Genomic DNA, 19,285 nt, shown 5'->3' on the forward strand with positions numbered 1-19,285 from the left:
TGGGGCTTGTTGGCAAGGTCCCGTGACCACTTCACCTTATAGCAGGCCAGGCTTCTGCTGTGCCCAGCACCTTGCTATCCACTCACCAGTCAGCAGCTATCTACTAAAGCCCCCACTTCCACCAAGTCCCTTGGACTGGATGGAGATGTGCAATCTGCCCACCTCTATTTCCCTAAGAGTTTATTATTATTTTTTAATCCTCACCTGAGAATATTTTTCCATTGACTTTTAGAGAGAGTGGAAGAGAGAGGCAAAGACAGAGAGAAATATCAGTGAGAGAGATACATCGATTGGTTGCCTCCTGCATGAGCCCCAACCAGGGCCTGGGCTGGGGAGAAGCCTGCAACCAAGGTACATGCCCTTGACCAGAATCAAACCTGGGACCCTTTAGTCCGCAGGTCAACGCTCTATCCACTGAGCCAAACCAGCTAGGGAAAGAGTTATTTATTCTATAACTGGAAGGTGGTACCTCTTAATCCCCTTTACCTATTTCATCTGCTGAAAGTAAGTTAATGGATTGGAAGACTCAATCTAAGTACTTCATGTATGCTATAACCGAGGCATTCCTAGGGGCTACCCACAGGGCCAGATTGGTGACCTCAGATCCAGGCTCCATGGTTGAGGACACACAGGGCCTTGGTCTCTTTAATATGCAACTCCCAAGAAAGTTTCTGACAGTTTAAGAACTAGAACCAGCCACAGGGGTGGGGGGAAAAGGCCATTGGTTGTCACCCACTGGCTAACCCAAGGTAGATGATGCTGTCTCCTCTGGAGGGGTAACAAAGATCCCCAGTGCCAGGGAGAGATGGGAAGACAAGGAAGATTGTCATAGAGGATGTGAGGGGTTTCATGTCATGAGGGAGGAAGAGGTGTGAGATGTTGGGGAGACAGTTACATGCTACAAGTGTCAGGAAGCAGGCTCTGAGGTGGAAGTGGAGTCAAATCCCTTTTTGGTCAGCTGGTTTCTTCACTGTCTTTGGGGCTGGGTTCTGAAATAAATTTCCTGTGTGAGTGTTGGATCTGCTCACTTACTGGATCAAACAGCATGAACATGCCATCATGGGCACTCAAAAGACAAGGCAAGTGTGTGGGTATCCAGCCTTGAGACAAACCTCTATGACAGTGGTTCTCAACCTGTGGGTCGCGACCCCTTTGGCGGTCGAACGACCCTTTCACAGGGGTCGCCTAAGACCATCCTGCATATCACATATTTACATTACGATTCATAACAGTAGCAACATTACAGTTATTAAGTAGCAACGAAAATAATTTTATGGTTGGGTCACAACATGAGGAACTGTATTTAAAGGGCCAGAAGGTTGAGAACCACTGCTCTATGACATGCCATCAAAGCAAGGTATCATTGTCCTTTACATCCTGGACTCAGACACATAGGTAACAAAGCAATAACTGTCAGGTCAGTAAGAGACAGTTACTTTGGGAATTCAGGGGGGAAGAAAGGGCACCACCCTGTAGGCTGGGGTAGTCACAAAAGGCTTCAGGTCATTGAGCTGGTCTTGTAGAAAGGAGAAGTATAATAATAGAAAACATGATGAAACCAAGACTGGGCTCCTATCAATAAATGTTTTTTGTTTGATACTAAGTACATGTGTAAGGAAAATGCAAGCTGCTGAGCTGTGAGCATAGTATATAAAAATTATACTTGAAAACTTATGCTTGTAGATGCACACACTTGTAAGGGTCCATCTTCTATCAGTCAAGTTTTCCTGAGTGTAAGCAACAGAACTGCCTCTAAGGAATTTACCAGAAGAATGTAGGGGATCTCACAGAACTGAGAGGAAGGCCAAAAAGAGCAAGGTCAGAAAGAGCAAGGATCAGGAAGAGCCGATGGGCTTCACTGCAGAACCCACTGAAGTTGCCCCGCAATGTAAACACCGAGTCTAAACTGTTCTATCCTCTGGTTGCTCTGATTAATATACAATGATCCATGAGCAAGTCCAGAGTCCAGTTGGTTTGGCTTTGTTCATGTGCCCCCCCCCCAACTATTGGCTGGGGGAAATGAGTATATTTTATTTTTCATTCCAAGAAGATTATACCCAGCAGGGGAGAGAGAAGTCCCAAAAAGGCAATGCCACTCCCAAAGGTAGGTGGACTGCTGGGCAGCTCAAGAACCACAAATCTCCACTACACACACCACATTAATTCTGGTTTCCTCTGGAGAGAAGGAACCTAGAACAGTCCTCTGGGATAGTGGGATTTTTAGCACCGTACAATGATTTGGTAAGTTTATGCTAAAAAATAAATCTTTGTTCCAAACACACAGGAAAAATGAGCAGGCTACAAAAAGAGAGGCTACATATATACATATATACAACCACACACACACACACACACACAATCTCCTTGAACCAGAAATCAAAATGTTGCCACCAGGTGACTCTGGTTTGGGGTGCAATATCCCCAGTGTTGTTATGGGCATTTATTACCAGTTGTAACCATATACCTGGATTTATATTGAGGTCCTGAAGCTCATAAGGGAAGCAACCACAAGACCATCAGAGAGGTTGGAAGAGTGAAGGAAAGAAAACCATAATCTTACAGAATACATGAGGAAACTCAATGTTAAAATAGCCAATAAAATCAACAAAATCAGAACAGGAATTCATTCCAGAATAGCCTGAAAGGGTCAAATTATGTTGAGAATATTTAGAGATAAATGAAAGTTGTACTTTCATTAAGAAAGAATTATAAATTATTTAATAAAAATGAATTAAATAAAACCAGATGCACACAATCAATTAGAAATCATGGAAACAAAAATATAGTTTAATATTTAAAATGCAATGAACAAAGGTAGATATAGTAAAGAGTGAATGAGTGAAACGGAAGACAATACTGAAAAAATCACCCAAAATGCAACACACACTCCCCTCCACTTACATGACTAATAGGCACTTCAAATATTTTTAGCCAAGGCACCCCATCTTCAAATCACATCTTTATTAGGATAAGCAAAACAGGTCAAAACATAGCCATTCCGGTTGAAGTGGAAGTGGTAGGACTGACCTGTGTTATTAAATGAGCACTAGGGTATAACTTGGTAATTCCATTGTTCTCTTGGAAATTGCTACAGTGATGCATTTTTAAAAAACATATATTAGCCCGACTAAATAATGATCATGTTGAAGACAGAAGCTGCTTTATCCTCCCATCCAAGCCCTCAACAAGTATTTTACCTTGGTTATGGTTTAATGAATTATAATGTAAGAAAATTCAGTTCACTCACACTAGCTAGCAACTAAAAAATAAGGTTTATGTTTAAATTGTGAGGACACTCTAAGGTCAACTCTATTGTTCCATTGTCACAGAACTGGAACTGTATTTAACCATGAGTTAGATTCAACTCAAGAAGCAAGAAAAGGTGCAGAAGAATCCAGATTATGTAGAACTCTAAAAACTAAATTTAAGAGCAGTAATTAATGAAATAGTAAAAAAAATTTGCTCAATACTACTAGAACCTAGTGTATATATATAAAATGAAAGTGTAATATGATAATTAGACCAGACAGCTGAATGACCTTCCAGACGTCCTTGTGGACGACCTTTTGGATGAGGTTGGGGCTGTGAGGGCCGAGCCCCCTGCATCGGGCCTCTAGTGTGTGTGTGTGTGTGTGTGTGTGTGTGTGTGTGTGTGTGTGTATTTGGCAATCTAATCAAGAATGCAGCCCCTCACCCAAGAAACTATTAACAAAAAAGTGGTCATACTTATGGAAGATTTTATGCACACACTCTTTCTCTCACTAAATACAACACATAGCTTTATATATGTGTTTGTGTTTGTTTGTTTTTTTAAGTCTAGGAAAACTGGATGATTTTCCCAAGGAAATATAAATTCAATGAAAAAGTAGGGAACATGAACAGACTATAACTAAGGAAAAAATTTTAAGTGTAGTAAAAAATACTTAAAAATATGCATATCATTTTATAGGAGAGTTTATCAAATCTTCAATGAACAGATGATTCTCATGTTATATAAACTATACCACTAGATAGAAAAAGAATAGAAAGCTACTTATTTTATAAGGCTATCAAAAGGGTCTCTAAAACTACATATAGCATAAAAAACTAGTTCATCTCATTTATGAGTATAGATAATAAATCCAAAACAAATTAGCACATCAGTGTTAGTCATTCATAAATAGGTTTTATATAAATTATTAAAGGGTAATTCAATATTAGACAATGTTAGCTTCAGTCACTCCATTAAAATTAATAGATAAATGAAAAACAATGATTGTTTTCTAAATCTTTGAAAACTCATTGGATAAATTCAAAACCTATCCCTTGGGAGTAGGGGAGGAGGGGGGAGGAAACCAAGAAAAGGAAATTTCCTTAACTTAATAAAGGCTATCTAGAAGAAACTTCAGCAGCCATCACACTTATTTCCCAAGACACTCAGGAAAGAAACATGGATGCCTACAATTAGCTAATGAATAAGACATTATTAAAAAATCAGAAAAATGCATTTTCAGATAAAATGACTAGCTGCCTAGAAAATCCCAGACTTAAATAACAAACTATTTTGACTAACTGAATTCAACAAAGTTGCTAGAGTAAACTAAACAAAAATTAACTGCACATTATTGGTGAAGAATGTACCTAAGGAAATATAATAGGATTTTTTTTAAAAAAAGCAATTCATAGAAGGATTTTTTTCTTCAATAAAGGAATAAACTTTAAGTATACAATACCAAAATGAAAAAAAAAATCTCACTTTACTGAAGGACATAAAAATTCTGAATAAATGGAGACACATATTCTGTTCTGGATAGAAAAACTTCATATTTTTAAAAGTATTAATCCTTCCCACACATTAATCTAGAAAATCAATCCAACACTGATCAAAATCCCAAGGGAACTTTTCTGGCCCTTGATGAGTCTTATATTAAAGTTTAATATACAAACAAAATGGGTGGAAGACAATTTTTTGAATCAAAAGAACAAATGGGCAATTGACCTACCACATATCATAATATAACACTGCATTAATCTCAAGTTTTCAGGAAGAGAAAAATCGTGGGAGACTTGTCGGCACCACTTCCTGAGACGTAGAACACTGGAGATGGGGTGGAAGCAGAGACGGAGGAAGAGCTTAGCTGAGGTACAGTAAATGTGATGCCCATTAAGCCTCTAAGTGGAGACGGACAGACAGCTGGATGTGTGAATCTGGAGCTTGGGAGAGGTCTGGCTAGAGATACTCTTGAAATTATGGGATGCCACGGAACTTTTACTAGGCTTTTAGTTTTCTTCCTGTGAAATTATATAGGTTGGCTTTGCAAGTAAGTTTCAATTCACCCATTCCACCCACACTTCAGTTTGGATCAGTTTAGTAGAGGATTAGATAATTTAACCTGTTTTTTTATTATTGCTGTACTATACTTTCTTCACTATTTTAAAATACTTTTTAATGTCATTTCCTCTTAAAATCATTAGTATACTTCTATCTCCTACAACGATGCAAAGCCTCTGGCACTCAAATGTCCTCTCCATTGTTGGAATGGTGTCTTCATCTTCCCTGAATACACCATGAACACTACCCTGGCCTCTGAGGTCACAAAGGCTATAACCCAAATTGGCTTCGCATCAATTCTGACCTCTTCTCCACTCAGTAAGAGCTTGAGGTTCATGAAGTCTGTTCCACCCCAGGATCTCTCCTCACCTCCAACACACTCATATGATCTTAATCGTATGCTCTCTTGCATTTTAAACATTCAAATCTATTTCTCAGACTATATAAACCCACTAAGAGATTCTACTTGAATTTCCACTCATGAATACAAAAGTAATGCAATATTTCTAATATAATTTGTTTTCTACACCAGAAGTACATGAACCAAACCTAAAATGCTAGAATAAATAAGTTATACCCAAATTAAATGAACAGGACTCCACTGTCACTCTAGAGTACCAAACCAGTAATAACGTGATCGACAACATGCAGGTATGTTGTTAAGAGAAAGTGCCAAGATAAGAGGGCAATGATGGCCCATCAGCAATCATAAGAGAGCCACCCCACTGGGCACATGAGTCCTATCCAAGGCAGCACTTTCCAGAAAGGGCAACCAGGCAACTGGAAAGGAAACCATACCTTATCCCCATAATTGTCCTCACTTATTTCCATACATGTCCTCATTCAGCATGAGGTAGAAAACTGGCTTTTAGTAAAGCAAATATGTGAGCTCAACCAGGGCAGAATAAGAATTCCATGTGTCAACATGCAAATATACATGAACACACATGCACATGTGAGCACACACTCAACAATATGGCCAAGCATGCCATATAAAATTGAATGTATACTGTGAAGCGATCTGAATTAAGAAACTAGGGTTGTTGCCACCGCCATTTATTTATCTAGTTCATAACTAAGTATAGAACACTACAGTAGTGCTGGAAATGCAAAGAAATCCCTGCCCTTAAGGGGCTTACAATCTTATCAGGAAAATAACAGGCACATAAAAAGTTGGACTTTAGAAAGCATATGCTAACAGATGCCACAAGAACTCAGAAGGCAGCATAGTTTACGAAGACAGCATAGTCCCCAAACCCAGTTCTAGTCCCAACATGGTCAGTTAACTTCTCTGGGTTTGTTACCTCAGCTGCAAAATGAAGTAGTGAGTTTGAGGCTGTCTGCATTTGTTTGCATCATGATTCTGATTAAAAGCTGAGGAAAGTTCTATGGAGTAGGTGGCACCTGAGCTGGACACAGAAGGAAGACAGAAGGCATTTCCAACAAGGACAGGGGGCTGAGGTAGGCGTAAACATGGGATTTGGAGGGGAAGACAAGTGTCATAAGAAGAAGGGAGTGAGGTAAAGGATGGCCATGGTAGCCCTCAGGCACTACTGACACAGAACGAGCTGTATTCCTCACACTTACATCCGTCGGTTACAGTACATAATTCCAGAGAGTAGGAAATACCAAAGAATGGCGGCATTTTACCAGACATTTCACTCAATTTCCAGAAAATATAAAATAATTTAACATTATACCTCTATGACATCAATAAACTGTTCCAATTGTCAAAATGTAAGTCAATTCAAAGTTTACATTCTTAGTGAACATAACTAAATCTCTTAATTCAAGAGGACATTTGCTATGAATTATCTCAATAATTCCAACATTTGTTTTCTATGTTCCATTTACTGTGGAAATAAAAATGAGTAGGATAAGCTTCCTGCCCTGGAAGAGTCCGCATCCTGGTAGGTGTGGCAAACATCAACTGTGCCTACCCACAATGTCCTGTGATGCACATGATCAAGGTACGACCACACGGCTAGAGTCCAGGAGACAGATTCATCCCTTCTGAAGGAGCTTCGCAAAGGCTCAGGGCAGAGAGGTCGATGGCTCAAGGAGAAATGAATCTGGCAAGGAGAGGTGTTTGTGGGCAGCAGAGGGCACAAGGCTTCCGACAGGGAGCATGATGTGGCCAGGGCCTAGCACAGGTACAGTGTGTGGCTGGAGCAGAGTGCACAGGGCAAAGCAAGTGATAAAGCCTGGACTTAGTCCTAGAATAAAGGGGAGACACTGCTTGCTATGCTTTAATCATCTACAGGAAAGTGAGCAGTGAGGCTATACGCTCTTCTCAGCATATTATACTGTTCAGCCCTAGCTGGTTTGGCTCATCAGCCTGCAGGCTGAAGGGTCCTGGGTTTGATTCCAGTCAAGGGCACATGCGAGGGTTGCGGGCTCGATCCCCAGTAGGGGGAGTGCAGGAGGCAGCCGAAAAATGATTTTTCTCTCATCATTGATGTTTCTCTCTCTCCCTCTCCCTTCCTCTCTGAAATCAATAAAAATATATATATTTTTAAAAAAGTACACTGTTCAGGAAACCCCCTAACCCACATCTCCTCTCCTCCTTCCCCCATTCTTTCCTTTTATGATCTGCAAGTTTTCAAAGTGGAGCTGGAACGTGAAAGGCACAGGGGAGGAGCCAACGAACAGGACTAGAAATGCACACATTTGGCTAATCAAGTTACCACAAGGTAATGGTAATCGTATTGTACAAGTATGCAGATGAGGAAAACAAAAAAAAAATTTTTTTTTCAGGAGTTTTCTAAAGGCACCTAATACACACCAAAATGTTAGAGAATCTCACTCAATGTAGGGGGAAAATACTTAGAGCCCTGGCAGAAGACTCCATTTCCGAAACTATTTACCATTAAATATCAGTGTTACAAACACAATACCATACAATTTCAAAGCCTATCTTCACACAATTAAGATCTGACCAAAATTGCATTGCTTGGCTTAAAAAATAAAAAGATACAATGTGTAATTCCAAGTCTTAGGTTTGCAGCTACTACCAAAATATATCAATACATGAATAAACTGTCTAGTGAAGAACATGCAGTAAAAGGTAGATGGAAATAAGACATCTCTTTAGGATAGATTCTAAATTCCAATTTCTCATAATATTATAGAACCAATTCTACAAAAGTAACACCTTCTTGCAATTTCAATTTATATTGAAGAAAATAATTCTGTGCGTTTTATTTAACATTCATTCTTAAATTACAGTTATGCCATAAACAATCAGCTTCTAATGAAAGAATCCTTAGCATAACTCTCAAAACATGCCTATACATTTAGTCGGATCTTCTACATTTCTAAATAAGTTACATGCATGATATACATTAATCAATAAAGAATACCAATATGAGAATTCAGGACATTTATTTTTTTGCATGGAGATTTAACTATTGTACAACACACACAGCACACACACACACAAAACAAACCCATAAAGCAACAGTGTGTAATAGGTAGTGAGAGAGACCTAAAATAAGCATATTTTAAATGCCTGCAAACAGGCCTTTTTTTTAGGCAACAAAGTATTTATTTTCAGTCCTTGACACCTTCTCACACTTACCTAGCACCACAGATGCAAGGACTTACGGTAAACGTGTACAATCTCATGCTTAAAACCTAAAGCATGCATTGAGTAGAATTTACACATAATGATCTACTCTACTAAGTATGCAATACATACTTCTTCTAACATTTTATACATTAAATTACCCTGCAGCATTTAAAAAATTTTAACATTTATGCAAAACAATTTGTGAAACAAGTTTTCAAGGATCACCTCTAGGCTGTTTACACAGGCATTGGTTTGGTTAAATGGAAAAATGGCAGCAGCCTCAAGGTTCATACTGAATGAAAATGGTAGATGTGCATGTCAGTCCATGTAAAAAATAGATATATACACAGATGGCACAAAGATTTGTGCAGTTGGAATCACCAGTGCAAATGCATGCATTTGAGGTACTTATTTTTCCCATGGTCAGGTATAATTATGCAGTCATGTTCCTCAAGTGCTAAATATTTCAGGCCTGATTGAATGAAAAACTGTAAGAAGAGTAAATATGAGATATTTATACAGTTAATTTCAAAGTGCTATGCTTTTAATGGACATTTGTTTAACATTATCCACTTACATATAAAGTTTAAATTATTTACCAACCAATACATTTTCTTGTTGTAAAGAGGCTGACTGGTAATTATACCTGGCCAAGTGATTTAAATAGCATACTTGAAATTCTAGCAAGAACTGTAGTGAAACAGTAAAATACTTCATTATTGCTTCATTGGACTGAGAAACTAAAAGGCATAGATAAACAATGCTCATGAAAAGTGAATACCCAGAACAGCAGTGCATGCCCCCAGATGGCCTCTGCCCCGTAAAAACTAAGCACTGTCCATGCTATCAATGCCGTTGGCATCCACATGGATACCAGGCTCCTCACACAAAGATGAGGAAGCAAAGTGGCTAACAGTGGGACACAAACAGCTCTTAAGCTCTGGCAATTCTTGCTTCAGGCGTTCCAACTGCTCCACTTGGAATATATTTGGCTGTTCAGGCATCCAATCATATATCCTATGATGAAACAAACACAAAACACATAAAATAGGGTAATTTGTGTTTACTTAAGACCAGTCTGACTTAACCTTTTTAGAAGAATTTGTTTACAGAATGCCTAGCACATCCATATTACAAGAATCTTTTTTTAAAAAAGATGTATAAGCACTAGTTTGACAGGGTGTCCCCAAAAATGTATATACACTTTAACAACTGATAGCTCAAATTTTAAAATGAAATGTATTTTAATAAACACTGCTTTTTGTAATTATTCAAAATATGTGTATATATTTTTTTTGGGACACCCAATACTTGAAAGTATTTCTCTTCTCCCCTGTCTTTCTGATAATCCAGAATAGCAGCATTTCCTCTGTGCCCTGGGCGCAAAAGAGCTGATTAGAAAGCAACTGAATCAGAAAATGAAATCTGTAGCTTACTGGTGATTCTTCAAGTATCTTCTCTCCAAGTCAATTAATTGGCAATGTCTTATTTTACAGACGGGAAGCTATTTAGAGGCAGAGCTGGAGTTAATACCCAATTCTGACTTCAAATCACGAAGACCAAGATGAGAACTTCTCACCCGGTTGAGAACCATGCTAAAACTATGCAATATTGGCAGATATACCCAGTCACCGGCACAGAAAAGCCCCAGGTGATGGTGGCAGCACTGTCACTGCAGATCAGCAGATAACATGGCCGTGCATGCCTAACTATGAAAGACAGGAAACTTGTAAGAGTCACCACAAGGCAATCTTTATGATATCACAGTGGGGAAAAATTTCATAAACAAGATAAAAATATGCATTGACCCTATTAAATATATGACTATTATAAAACAAAGACTTTCTGTTCATTAAAGACATATAAGAGAATGAAAAGTGACATCTGGGTCAAGGAATCATCTAACTTGAACAGAATCATCTAACTTGACTTTTCCCCATACTCTTTCCCCCGCCCCCCCCCCCCACCCGCCCATTAAAAATAAAGCAAAGGGATTTTAAAAAAAGTTCATGAGTATGGGAAAAACCAGAGACACAGTAACTAACTTTTGAGAGCTGGAAAATAGATGGATCATAAAGTGTAGTAAAGTGTTTCAGTTAACAGGATAGAAAAGGCCAAATCACAAGCTAGTAATGGGAAAAATGCAAAGGTTGAGTTAAAAGCAGCACCAAATTTCTCCAGAACTGGGAGTGAAAGGGAAAGGGGCTGAAACAGGGAGGGTGGAGTGAAGACTTCAAGCAGCAGCAAGTTAAATCCCTCCTAATTCCCTGCCCCAAGACTGCCCCCCCCCCCCCAACTGAAGTTATTTCAAGCATTAGACAGGAAATCTCTTGGAATAGGGGACTCGACCAGGTGAGGGTTTGGACATTTTACAAAACCTCCAGCAGCACCAAGGAATTAGAGATGTAAATTTCTAAATCTAGTGATATCAGAGGTCTGATCAAACAGGCCACCTAGATCACCCATAGTGAAATCCAAGTTAACACACTCCGGCTTCCAACAAGCTTTGTAGATTCCAATCTCTTAGGAGAAGCAGCCAAAGATTTCCAAACATCTGAGGAAAACTTCTAACAGGTGAGTAAAAGAGAAGAAAATTCCAAAAGAACAAACAAAAACTTCTGCTTTCAGAGAAATAGTACTTTCATAAAATGAAAACAGGATGTTACACATACAGAAAAAAGAGCATTAGGGAAAAAAGACAGTCCTTGGAAATGAAAAACACAACAGCAGATGTGAAAACCTCAATAGAATGGGTGAAAGGTAAGGTTGCAGAAATCTTTCCAAGTGGAGCAAAAAGACAAAGATTTTTTTAAAAGTCAGAAAAATGGAAGGGACAAAAATCTAAGAAGCAACTCATGAAACTTTTCACATTTTCAACAGACTAACAGGGCTAACAAGTGCCCGGCACAATGGGTGAAACCAGACCCATAAGACCCATCTCTATGAAGTTTTAGAGCACTGGTGACAAAGACTCTCCAAGCTTCCTGACAGGAAACAAAGAAACCATATGTGCGGGAACAGGAATGAACATGGTTTCTTGATCCTCAACAGCAACACTGGACTTATGAAGGTAACAGAGAACTATTTCTAAAATTCTAAGGAAATGATTTCTAACATGGAGTTTTATGCCCGGCCACAATGCTTGCAGAAACATTTAATCTCTGTGTGCACTGGGTTGCTACGTAAAATGCATACCTAATTGGGTTGGGATCAAAAAGGTTTGAAAGTCATTGCCCTAGAGAAACTTTACAAATATATTCTAGACCTGGTCAACAATATTTACAGCAAATGCTGTAATAGCAAAAACTTGGCAACCACCAAAATGTTCTCAAATAGTAGAATAAACTGTAGTAGACACATAAAACCATAAATGTTCTACAGCCAATGTTCTGCATGCAACAAAATACAAATAAAGATTAAAGCCATGCAAAACCAAATGGTATATTGTTTAGCGATAGAATTAAATGTTAACGAGAATAATAATTTGATAAGCAGTTATATGTGAGGGAGGAGATAAGGGAACAGAGTTAGAAAGAGGCTCATGGGGGACTTCATAATTTAATGATAATGTTCTTTAAATGTGTTAGTGTATTTTTTAAATTATTTGAGCAGACACAGTAATTTTTTTATAAAAAGAGGGACATTGCCCAATTTACTCTACGAAGCAAGTATTATCTCCACACCAAAAATCAAGCCATTCAAGAAAGGTAAATAAAGGCCATCTCCGTTATTATCATAAATGCAAAAATTCCAAATATCAGAAAATCAAACATACCGGTTTATATGATAATATATCATAAAACCATGATGAAATGGGAATCTACTGTGTTAATTCCTTTGTAAAAGAAGAGAACAAATTAGTTCCTGATTAACTAAAATACCCATCCTCATCATAATTCTCCCCAATGTAAAATGAATGAAAGACTATGAATCAACAATCATTCAAAACCTATATAATGTCAAAATTTGATAATGAAAAAATTATAGCATAAGCACATTAAGTACCAGAAGAAACAGCTTAAAAAAATTAGGGCATAGGAACTTAGCTAGAGACAATGAAAGGGACAGGAGTAGGGGATTGCCTCTTTTATTGATAGATTGATTGATTTGAGAGAGAGAGAGAGAGAAACATCAATTTATTGTACCACTTATTTATGCATTCAATGGCTGATTCTTGTATGTGTGCAGACCAGGGATCGAACCAGAAACCTTGGAGTATCAGATGATACTCTAACCGACTGAGCTACCCGGCCAGGACCTGCTGTTTTTTATTATAAATTCTAAGTCTTACAAAACTATTTACATTTCTAAACAATATATACATATATAATTTTAAGCTACACCACACACACACACACACAAAGACACACAAATAGTTATGCATACATATGTACTGCTTTGAGTAAAATTTTAAAAAAACTTTCGAGGGTAAAAACCAATTCTAACACAACCCACCTCACCTGTCATCAGACTCTAGCAGGAGCCCAGTGCTGGGTGTCTCCTCAAAATCCTCCACACTTTCAACACAGTCCTGCCCTGATTCATGTTCTAGCCTCTGCCTAAAATGCATATCCTGTCAAAACAAATTTAACCACACCCCCAAATCCATCTCAATGCTTCCTCTTTAAAATGATTCTTATTGACCTCGGGCCAGGAAGAACTCATTTTCTTTAGGGCTATTTATATTGCATAGCATCTTCCTGTTCTCAATTACATGTCAGTATTTGGCTCCAAACAAGTAAGGCCCTTGAGATGATGGGTCTGCCTAAAATGTGTATACCCTACAAAGTTATACATGGTATAACCTCACAATACATTTTCTTGCCCAAAAATAATTACAATCATTCCTTCTTCTTCCTCAAAGAAACAAAAAAATCTTCAAATTTTTGCTAAAGCAAACATTTCCTTCAAATTGTTGATTTAAAATTTTATTTTTCCTTTAATTAGTTGGATATATTTATTAAAAGGACCTATGAAATTTGTTGCTTAAAGCAAAATTAACCAAGTAGTTAAAAGAAAGGCAAACATTATCTGAGCTGCAATTTTAAAACCAGACTCATTCAGACACAATGGTAAAAAAAAAAAAAAAAAGTTTTATTAAGAAAGTGATATAACTTTATAGGACAAGCAGTAATATGAACTAAATCCAAGGAAGGTGTGTTTTTTTTAAAGCAGGACTGGTAAGAAGTTCATCACTTACTCTTTGCATGATGCTGCGCAAGTATTAGCAAGCAGAGTAAATAACATCCTTTCCAACCCCATGTCTTTATATTAAGCAACCTTTTCATTTCTCAGATTAGCAACTCAAACTTACATCTAAACACTCAGGGAACTTACAAAAAAAGAAAATAAAAAGATTTGTTCAACAAATATTTGAAGTCCACTCTGTATCAGATATTGTTCTAACCTCTGAAGATGCAGCAATGAACAAAACAGGCAGAGTCTTGCCCTCATGCAGCTTATGTTTGTGTTGGGTGTACTGGGGGTGGGGGAGGCCAGGCAGAAAATAAACAAGTAAAATATTATGTCAGATGGTGGTAAATGCTAGGGAGAAAAGTCAGTTGTTCACTGTGAATGGCAGTTGTTATCTGAATTAGGATATTCAGGGAAGACTTTACTGAGACATTGACATTGGCGGGGAGAGGCAGGTGGGGAGGCAAGGACCCGGAATTTTACTCTTAGGTTTTAAGCAGTAACATGATCTGACCGAGATTTTAACAGGCACCCTCTGGCTGTTGTGCTGAAGACAGACAGCAGGGAGGCAGGGGTGGAGGCAATGGCCAGTGTGAAGGCTCTTTCAATAATGCACCTTGGAAATGAGGTAGCTTGCGAGCGACAACAGTAAACATGGTGAGTTGATAGATTCAGGATATATTTGAAGATAGAATCAACATGATTTTGTTTGACTGGATTTGGGATATGAGATAAAGAACAGAATCATGAAGGACTTTAAGGATTTGGCCTGAGAAACTGGAAAGACAGAGTTGTCATTTATATTGAAATCGGTTAAATCTATAGCTAGATAAAAAAAAGTACAGAGAGCCAACCAACACGGCTCAGTGACTGAGTGTTGACTTATGAACCAGGAGGTCACAGTTCCATTCCCGGTCAGGGCACATGCCCAGGTCGCAGGCTAGATCTCCAGTGGGGGGCATGCAGGAGGCAGCCGATCAATAATTCTTTCTCATCATTAATGTTTGTATCTCTTTCTCCCTCTCCCTTCCTCTCTCAATCAATAAAAATATATTTATATATAAAAAAAAGTTTAGACAGAGGTCAAGGGAAAGATCTGAGTTGGAGATATAAAAATTTAGGAATATATAAAGGTATGGAAAGCCACAGAACTGGGTAAGATCATTAAGAAAGTTGGTGCAGACTGAAGTGGTCTGGGGCAGACGCCACCTCACCCTCAAGGTAACTTAGAGCCCAGTCACCAGAACAAGCTTCCCACGTGATTTCCAAAGTATGAAAAATTCCACTGACAAATGTTAAGATAAACCTCAGGCTGAGCTACTGAATTTTAACTTAACTAAGTTTAATAGTATTTATGTTATAAAATGAAAGCTACTTTTTTGCTAACAGTTCATGAAAGTTTTTCATGAAAAACAAATACCTATCATAAATTAGACCATTAACGCCAAATTCCTTCAATTTCTTCCTGTTTTCCGGGTCGTTGGTATCATCACCCCAGCAGAATATGACTAGTCCCTTAGCTTTTGCCTCTTCAATGTAGGATGGGTTTCTGAGCAGATCTTCAGTATGTGCATTTATCCCCTAATGGGAGAAAAATAAATTACTCATGAAAAAGTAACTTATTGACTGCAAATGCTAAATGGTCATATTCTAAATCAGTGCTCTCCAAAGTTGAATGGGCAGGAAAAGACAATATATAATTTTTCTTACACAACTTACATTATTAAGCCATTTTAGACAAATCATAAAATCCACTCAACTACAAAACTTACTTAATGTAGGCATTCAAGGAAATATATATATTTTTTTATTCAAGTAATCGCTTTTGATTCTGAGATCTAAAATTCTCATTTTTAAGTAGAACTATCTGCTTGCTATAAATAGGTCAAAACTAACCAATTAGATGTGTAATGGAACATGAAACTTTATTTCTTCTCTAAAACGCATTTTTAAAAAATGAAAATTAAGAAATTCAAACATAACTTACCAGTAGATTTTCAAACTGTGCAAAACTCATTGCAATAGCAGTTGTCCGAGATCTGAGGTCCATGAGTTCAGGGTAAATATCAGACTTTCCTTGAGTCAAAAATAATATGGGATATTTGTTCTGCTTGTGCCGAACCCTAACAGAGACAATTTAAAAAATGCTTTTCATTGGCAAGATAATTATATTGTTTTGAAGCTTTAGAAAATATATAAAGATCCCCCCAAGCATAATCCCATTACTGAGATATAATCACCATTAACATGTGTGTATTGCCTTTCAGACAAAAAATTTAAAAAAATTTAATTTTTCTATACAAGAGCTAAAGTATTCTCAGAAATGGGCAACAAGAAAGCCTTTAAGGGCCCTGACTGGTTTGGCTCAGTGGATAGAGCACTGACCTGCAGACTGAAGGGTCCCAGGTTCAATTCCAGTCAAGGGCATGTACCTTGGTTGTGGGCACATCCCCAACAGGGCCTGTGCAGGAGGCAGCTGATCGATGTTTCTCTCATCAATGTTTCTAACTCTCTATCCCTCTCCCTTCCTCTCTGTAAAAAATCAATAAAATATATTAAAAAAAAAAAAAAAGAAAGCCTATAAGGGCTTATAATTTGGTAAGGAAGATGTTACATGCAATACAGGGTATGATGTATTAGGACCCAGTGGGTATGGAGTTTACAGGAGTGAAGGGCATCCCAGCAGGTAGTCCTGAAGGGAAGTGAGAATATATATAACTTTTCTGAGAGGATAAATCAAGGGTAAAGTCTGGGCACTTCCCACCTCCAACCATAATCTTTGTACACTAAGTCCTATCTACAGTAAGAGAGTATATGAGGGAAAAATGACTATTACTCACATTGTGCAAATATCTGCATCAAATGAAGAAAACACTATTCTTCTGTTTCCAGAATTTTCTAAGACAGTTTTTAAAATGATATCCAAAAACAGATTCATGTCAAAATATGTTGATAAGTTACCATCCCACATTCCATCCTATGGAGAAGAAGCAAATAGGAAAACAAAAGCCATTAACTACTCTGGAATCACAGTGCTAGGAAAAAAAATCTTGAGAACACCTAGTCCAACTCTTAGTTTACAGATGAGAAAAGCAAAGACCTGAAAGATGAAATGACATGCCCATGAACACATTGCTACTTAGCGACAGTGCAGCTATCATAATTCAGGTATAGAGACACTTATATGCAAAGCAATTATACCATTAATAGATTTTTGTTTTAATAAGATAAATAAAAACTAAAACTGGAAATTTGCAATCTACTGTGACTTTTTAAATAGTTTTATATATTCTTCATAAACTTTAGGACAAAAGGACTCCACTTCATTTGCTAACTCACTGCAAACAACAAAACCTGGTAAATAAGAATTACTAGTTAAATTTCTCATTCTTTGGATCTTAGGCCTATCAAGTACCCTCATCTGATACATTCAATCGCTGTTCTCCTCGACCAGAATAAAGGTTCCAGGAAGGCAAGGCTTTATTCTTTTACTACTTGATCCCAGCACTCAGAAAATACCTGGCCTTTAACAGCTTTTCAATATATAATTATTGAACAAAACAATGACTAAATCTGGGAATGATTTAAAACACATTTGTAAAATTTATTTTCCTGGTTAATTATTACTAGCTACTAGCACTTAATAGAAAACTGCTTAGGACATTATTATGTGTTTAGATGGAGAAGATAAAATAAAAACTAATCAAAGTTATAGAGTTCTGACTGCCAAGTGTTCTTATTGTTCACCTATGAGCATATCCAGAAACCACCCATATAAATGTGCACATGAGACACATGAATATGGAAATTTCTACTATAATACATTCATTACTACTTTTAAGTAGCCACAAATTAGTATAAGTATATACAATATGCTTTATGTTCCTGGCCAGTGTGGTTTAGTGATTGAGCATCAACCCATGAATGAGATCATCATGGTTCAGATCCCAGTCATGGCACAAGCTCCAGTAAGGGGTGTGCAGGAGGCAGCCGATCAGTGATTCTCATCATTAATATTTCCATTTATCTCTCCCTTCCTCTCTCTGAAATCAATAAAAACATTTAAAAATAAATAAATAAAATATGCTTTATTAAAAAGGTCTAAAAGCACTGTGCTTACTGGAAGAAACCACAGTAAGTTTTCAGTTTCACTTACTCCATTAAAGCAAAAAGATAAGAGTGAATGTATTTAAAACACAGAGGAAAAGGGAAAGACGAGAATACACAAAGAATCACTTACCCTTTGTTGGCAGATCCACTTTATTTCTATGTTATACCCTACATCTTCTGGCAAAGACTCTAAAACCTAGAGTTTTGTTTGTTGGTGGTGAATTTTGTTTTATTTTTGGTGAAATGAATGGTAGAATAAGGGGGGGGGAAGAAAAACAAAATTATTAAAAAAAAGCCATCTGTAAGAAAACATCACTAGTAAGAGTAAAATGCTTTCAGCATTAAATCACTAGCTTTTCTTATACTCAAATGACAATCTCATTAATTAAATTAAGAGAGTCAAAAGAAATTAAACAGCAAAAGCAACAGTCCTAGGTACTATCTGCGAAAACTGATCACTACTACCACAAAGATGGATCCTTAACCTAAAATTCTTCTCACCGTTACTACTGGATATCCAAAGTGAACCGCAATAAACTTATGCGACCTCAAGGATTTAAGAAGACATTTGTTGTGTTTTCTGAATTTTATTCAAGTATATCAATATACTAAGTCATGGTTATATGAAAAACTATGTTTCCTAACTTTTTTGAAGGTGGTGATGCTTAATAATATCATGCTGATAAATCCCTGAAAAGATGTTATCTCCAAATGAAAGATTATGCCAAGGCTCATAAATAAGGTTATGAGTATATAAATGAACAAATAATATGGTGTCAACTTATTTAAACTAAGTTATCTAGACATTTTGCAATAACACCATTTTGGCATCATAAGTAGAAAATAAAATTGAAATTATAAAGCCAGGCTATAACACTACAAAGAGCTGACTTGATTAGTCTTCAAACATGAAGGCCGGGCAAATACAGAAACATGTACAAGGCAAAATGAATTTGAAACAGATTGTGTTTTTAATTTCAATTTATTTCAAAAGTTTAGAAACCATTTAACATAGATAATACGTATGATGTTTGATTTTATAACAGCAAATAAAGCACACTATAAAGACAATGTAATAGTAAGAACATAGCTTGGTAGCC

The 19,285-nt window shown here is 37.2% G+C and overlaps 1 protein-coding gene across 5 annotated transcripts in view; it reads right to left on the reverse strand.

The window, feature by feature from the left end:
* Positions 1 to 2,759: 2,759 nt before the first annotated feature.
* GPCPD1 (glycerophosphocholine phosphodiesterase 1) overlaps positions 2,760 to 19,285 on the reverse strand; it is a 56,907-nt gene continuing 40,381 nt past the window's right edge. For 3 of the 5 annotated variants that reach the window (XM_023760247.1, XM_023760244.1, XM_023760248.1), the window contains 5 exons: positions 18,316 to 18,381; positions 16,916 to 17,052; positions 16,063 to 16,198; positions 15,496 to 15,656; positions 8,679 to 9,899 (listed from right to left, as the gene is read on the reverse strand). In XM_023760247.1, the coding sequence (XP_023616015.1) occupies positions 9,710 to 9,899; positions 15,496 to 15,656; positions 16,063 to 16,198; positions 16,916 to 17,052; positions 18,316 to 18,381 (690 nt within the window). In that variant the 3' untranslated portion in view covers positions 8,679 to 9,709. Of the gene's footprint in view, positions 3,089 to 4,982; positions 5,078 to 8,678; positions 9,900 to 15,495; positions 15,657 to 16,062; positions 16,199 to 16,915; positions 17,053 to 18,315; positions 18,382 to 19,285 lie in introns of those variants that run through there. The other 2 variants (XM_023760245.1, XM_023760246.1) reach the window with 2 other exon arrangements.

This window comes from Myotis lucifugus, unplaced genomic scaffold, assembly GCF_000147115.1.
Source record: "Myotis lucifugus unplaced genomic scaffold, Myoluc2.0 scaffold_178, whole genome shotgun sequence".
Taxonomy (NCBI): domain Eukaryota; kingdom Metazoa; phylum Chordata; class Mammalia; order Chiroptera; family Vespertilionidae; genus Myotis; species Myotis lucifugus.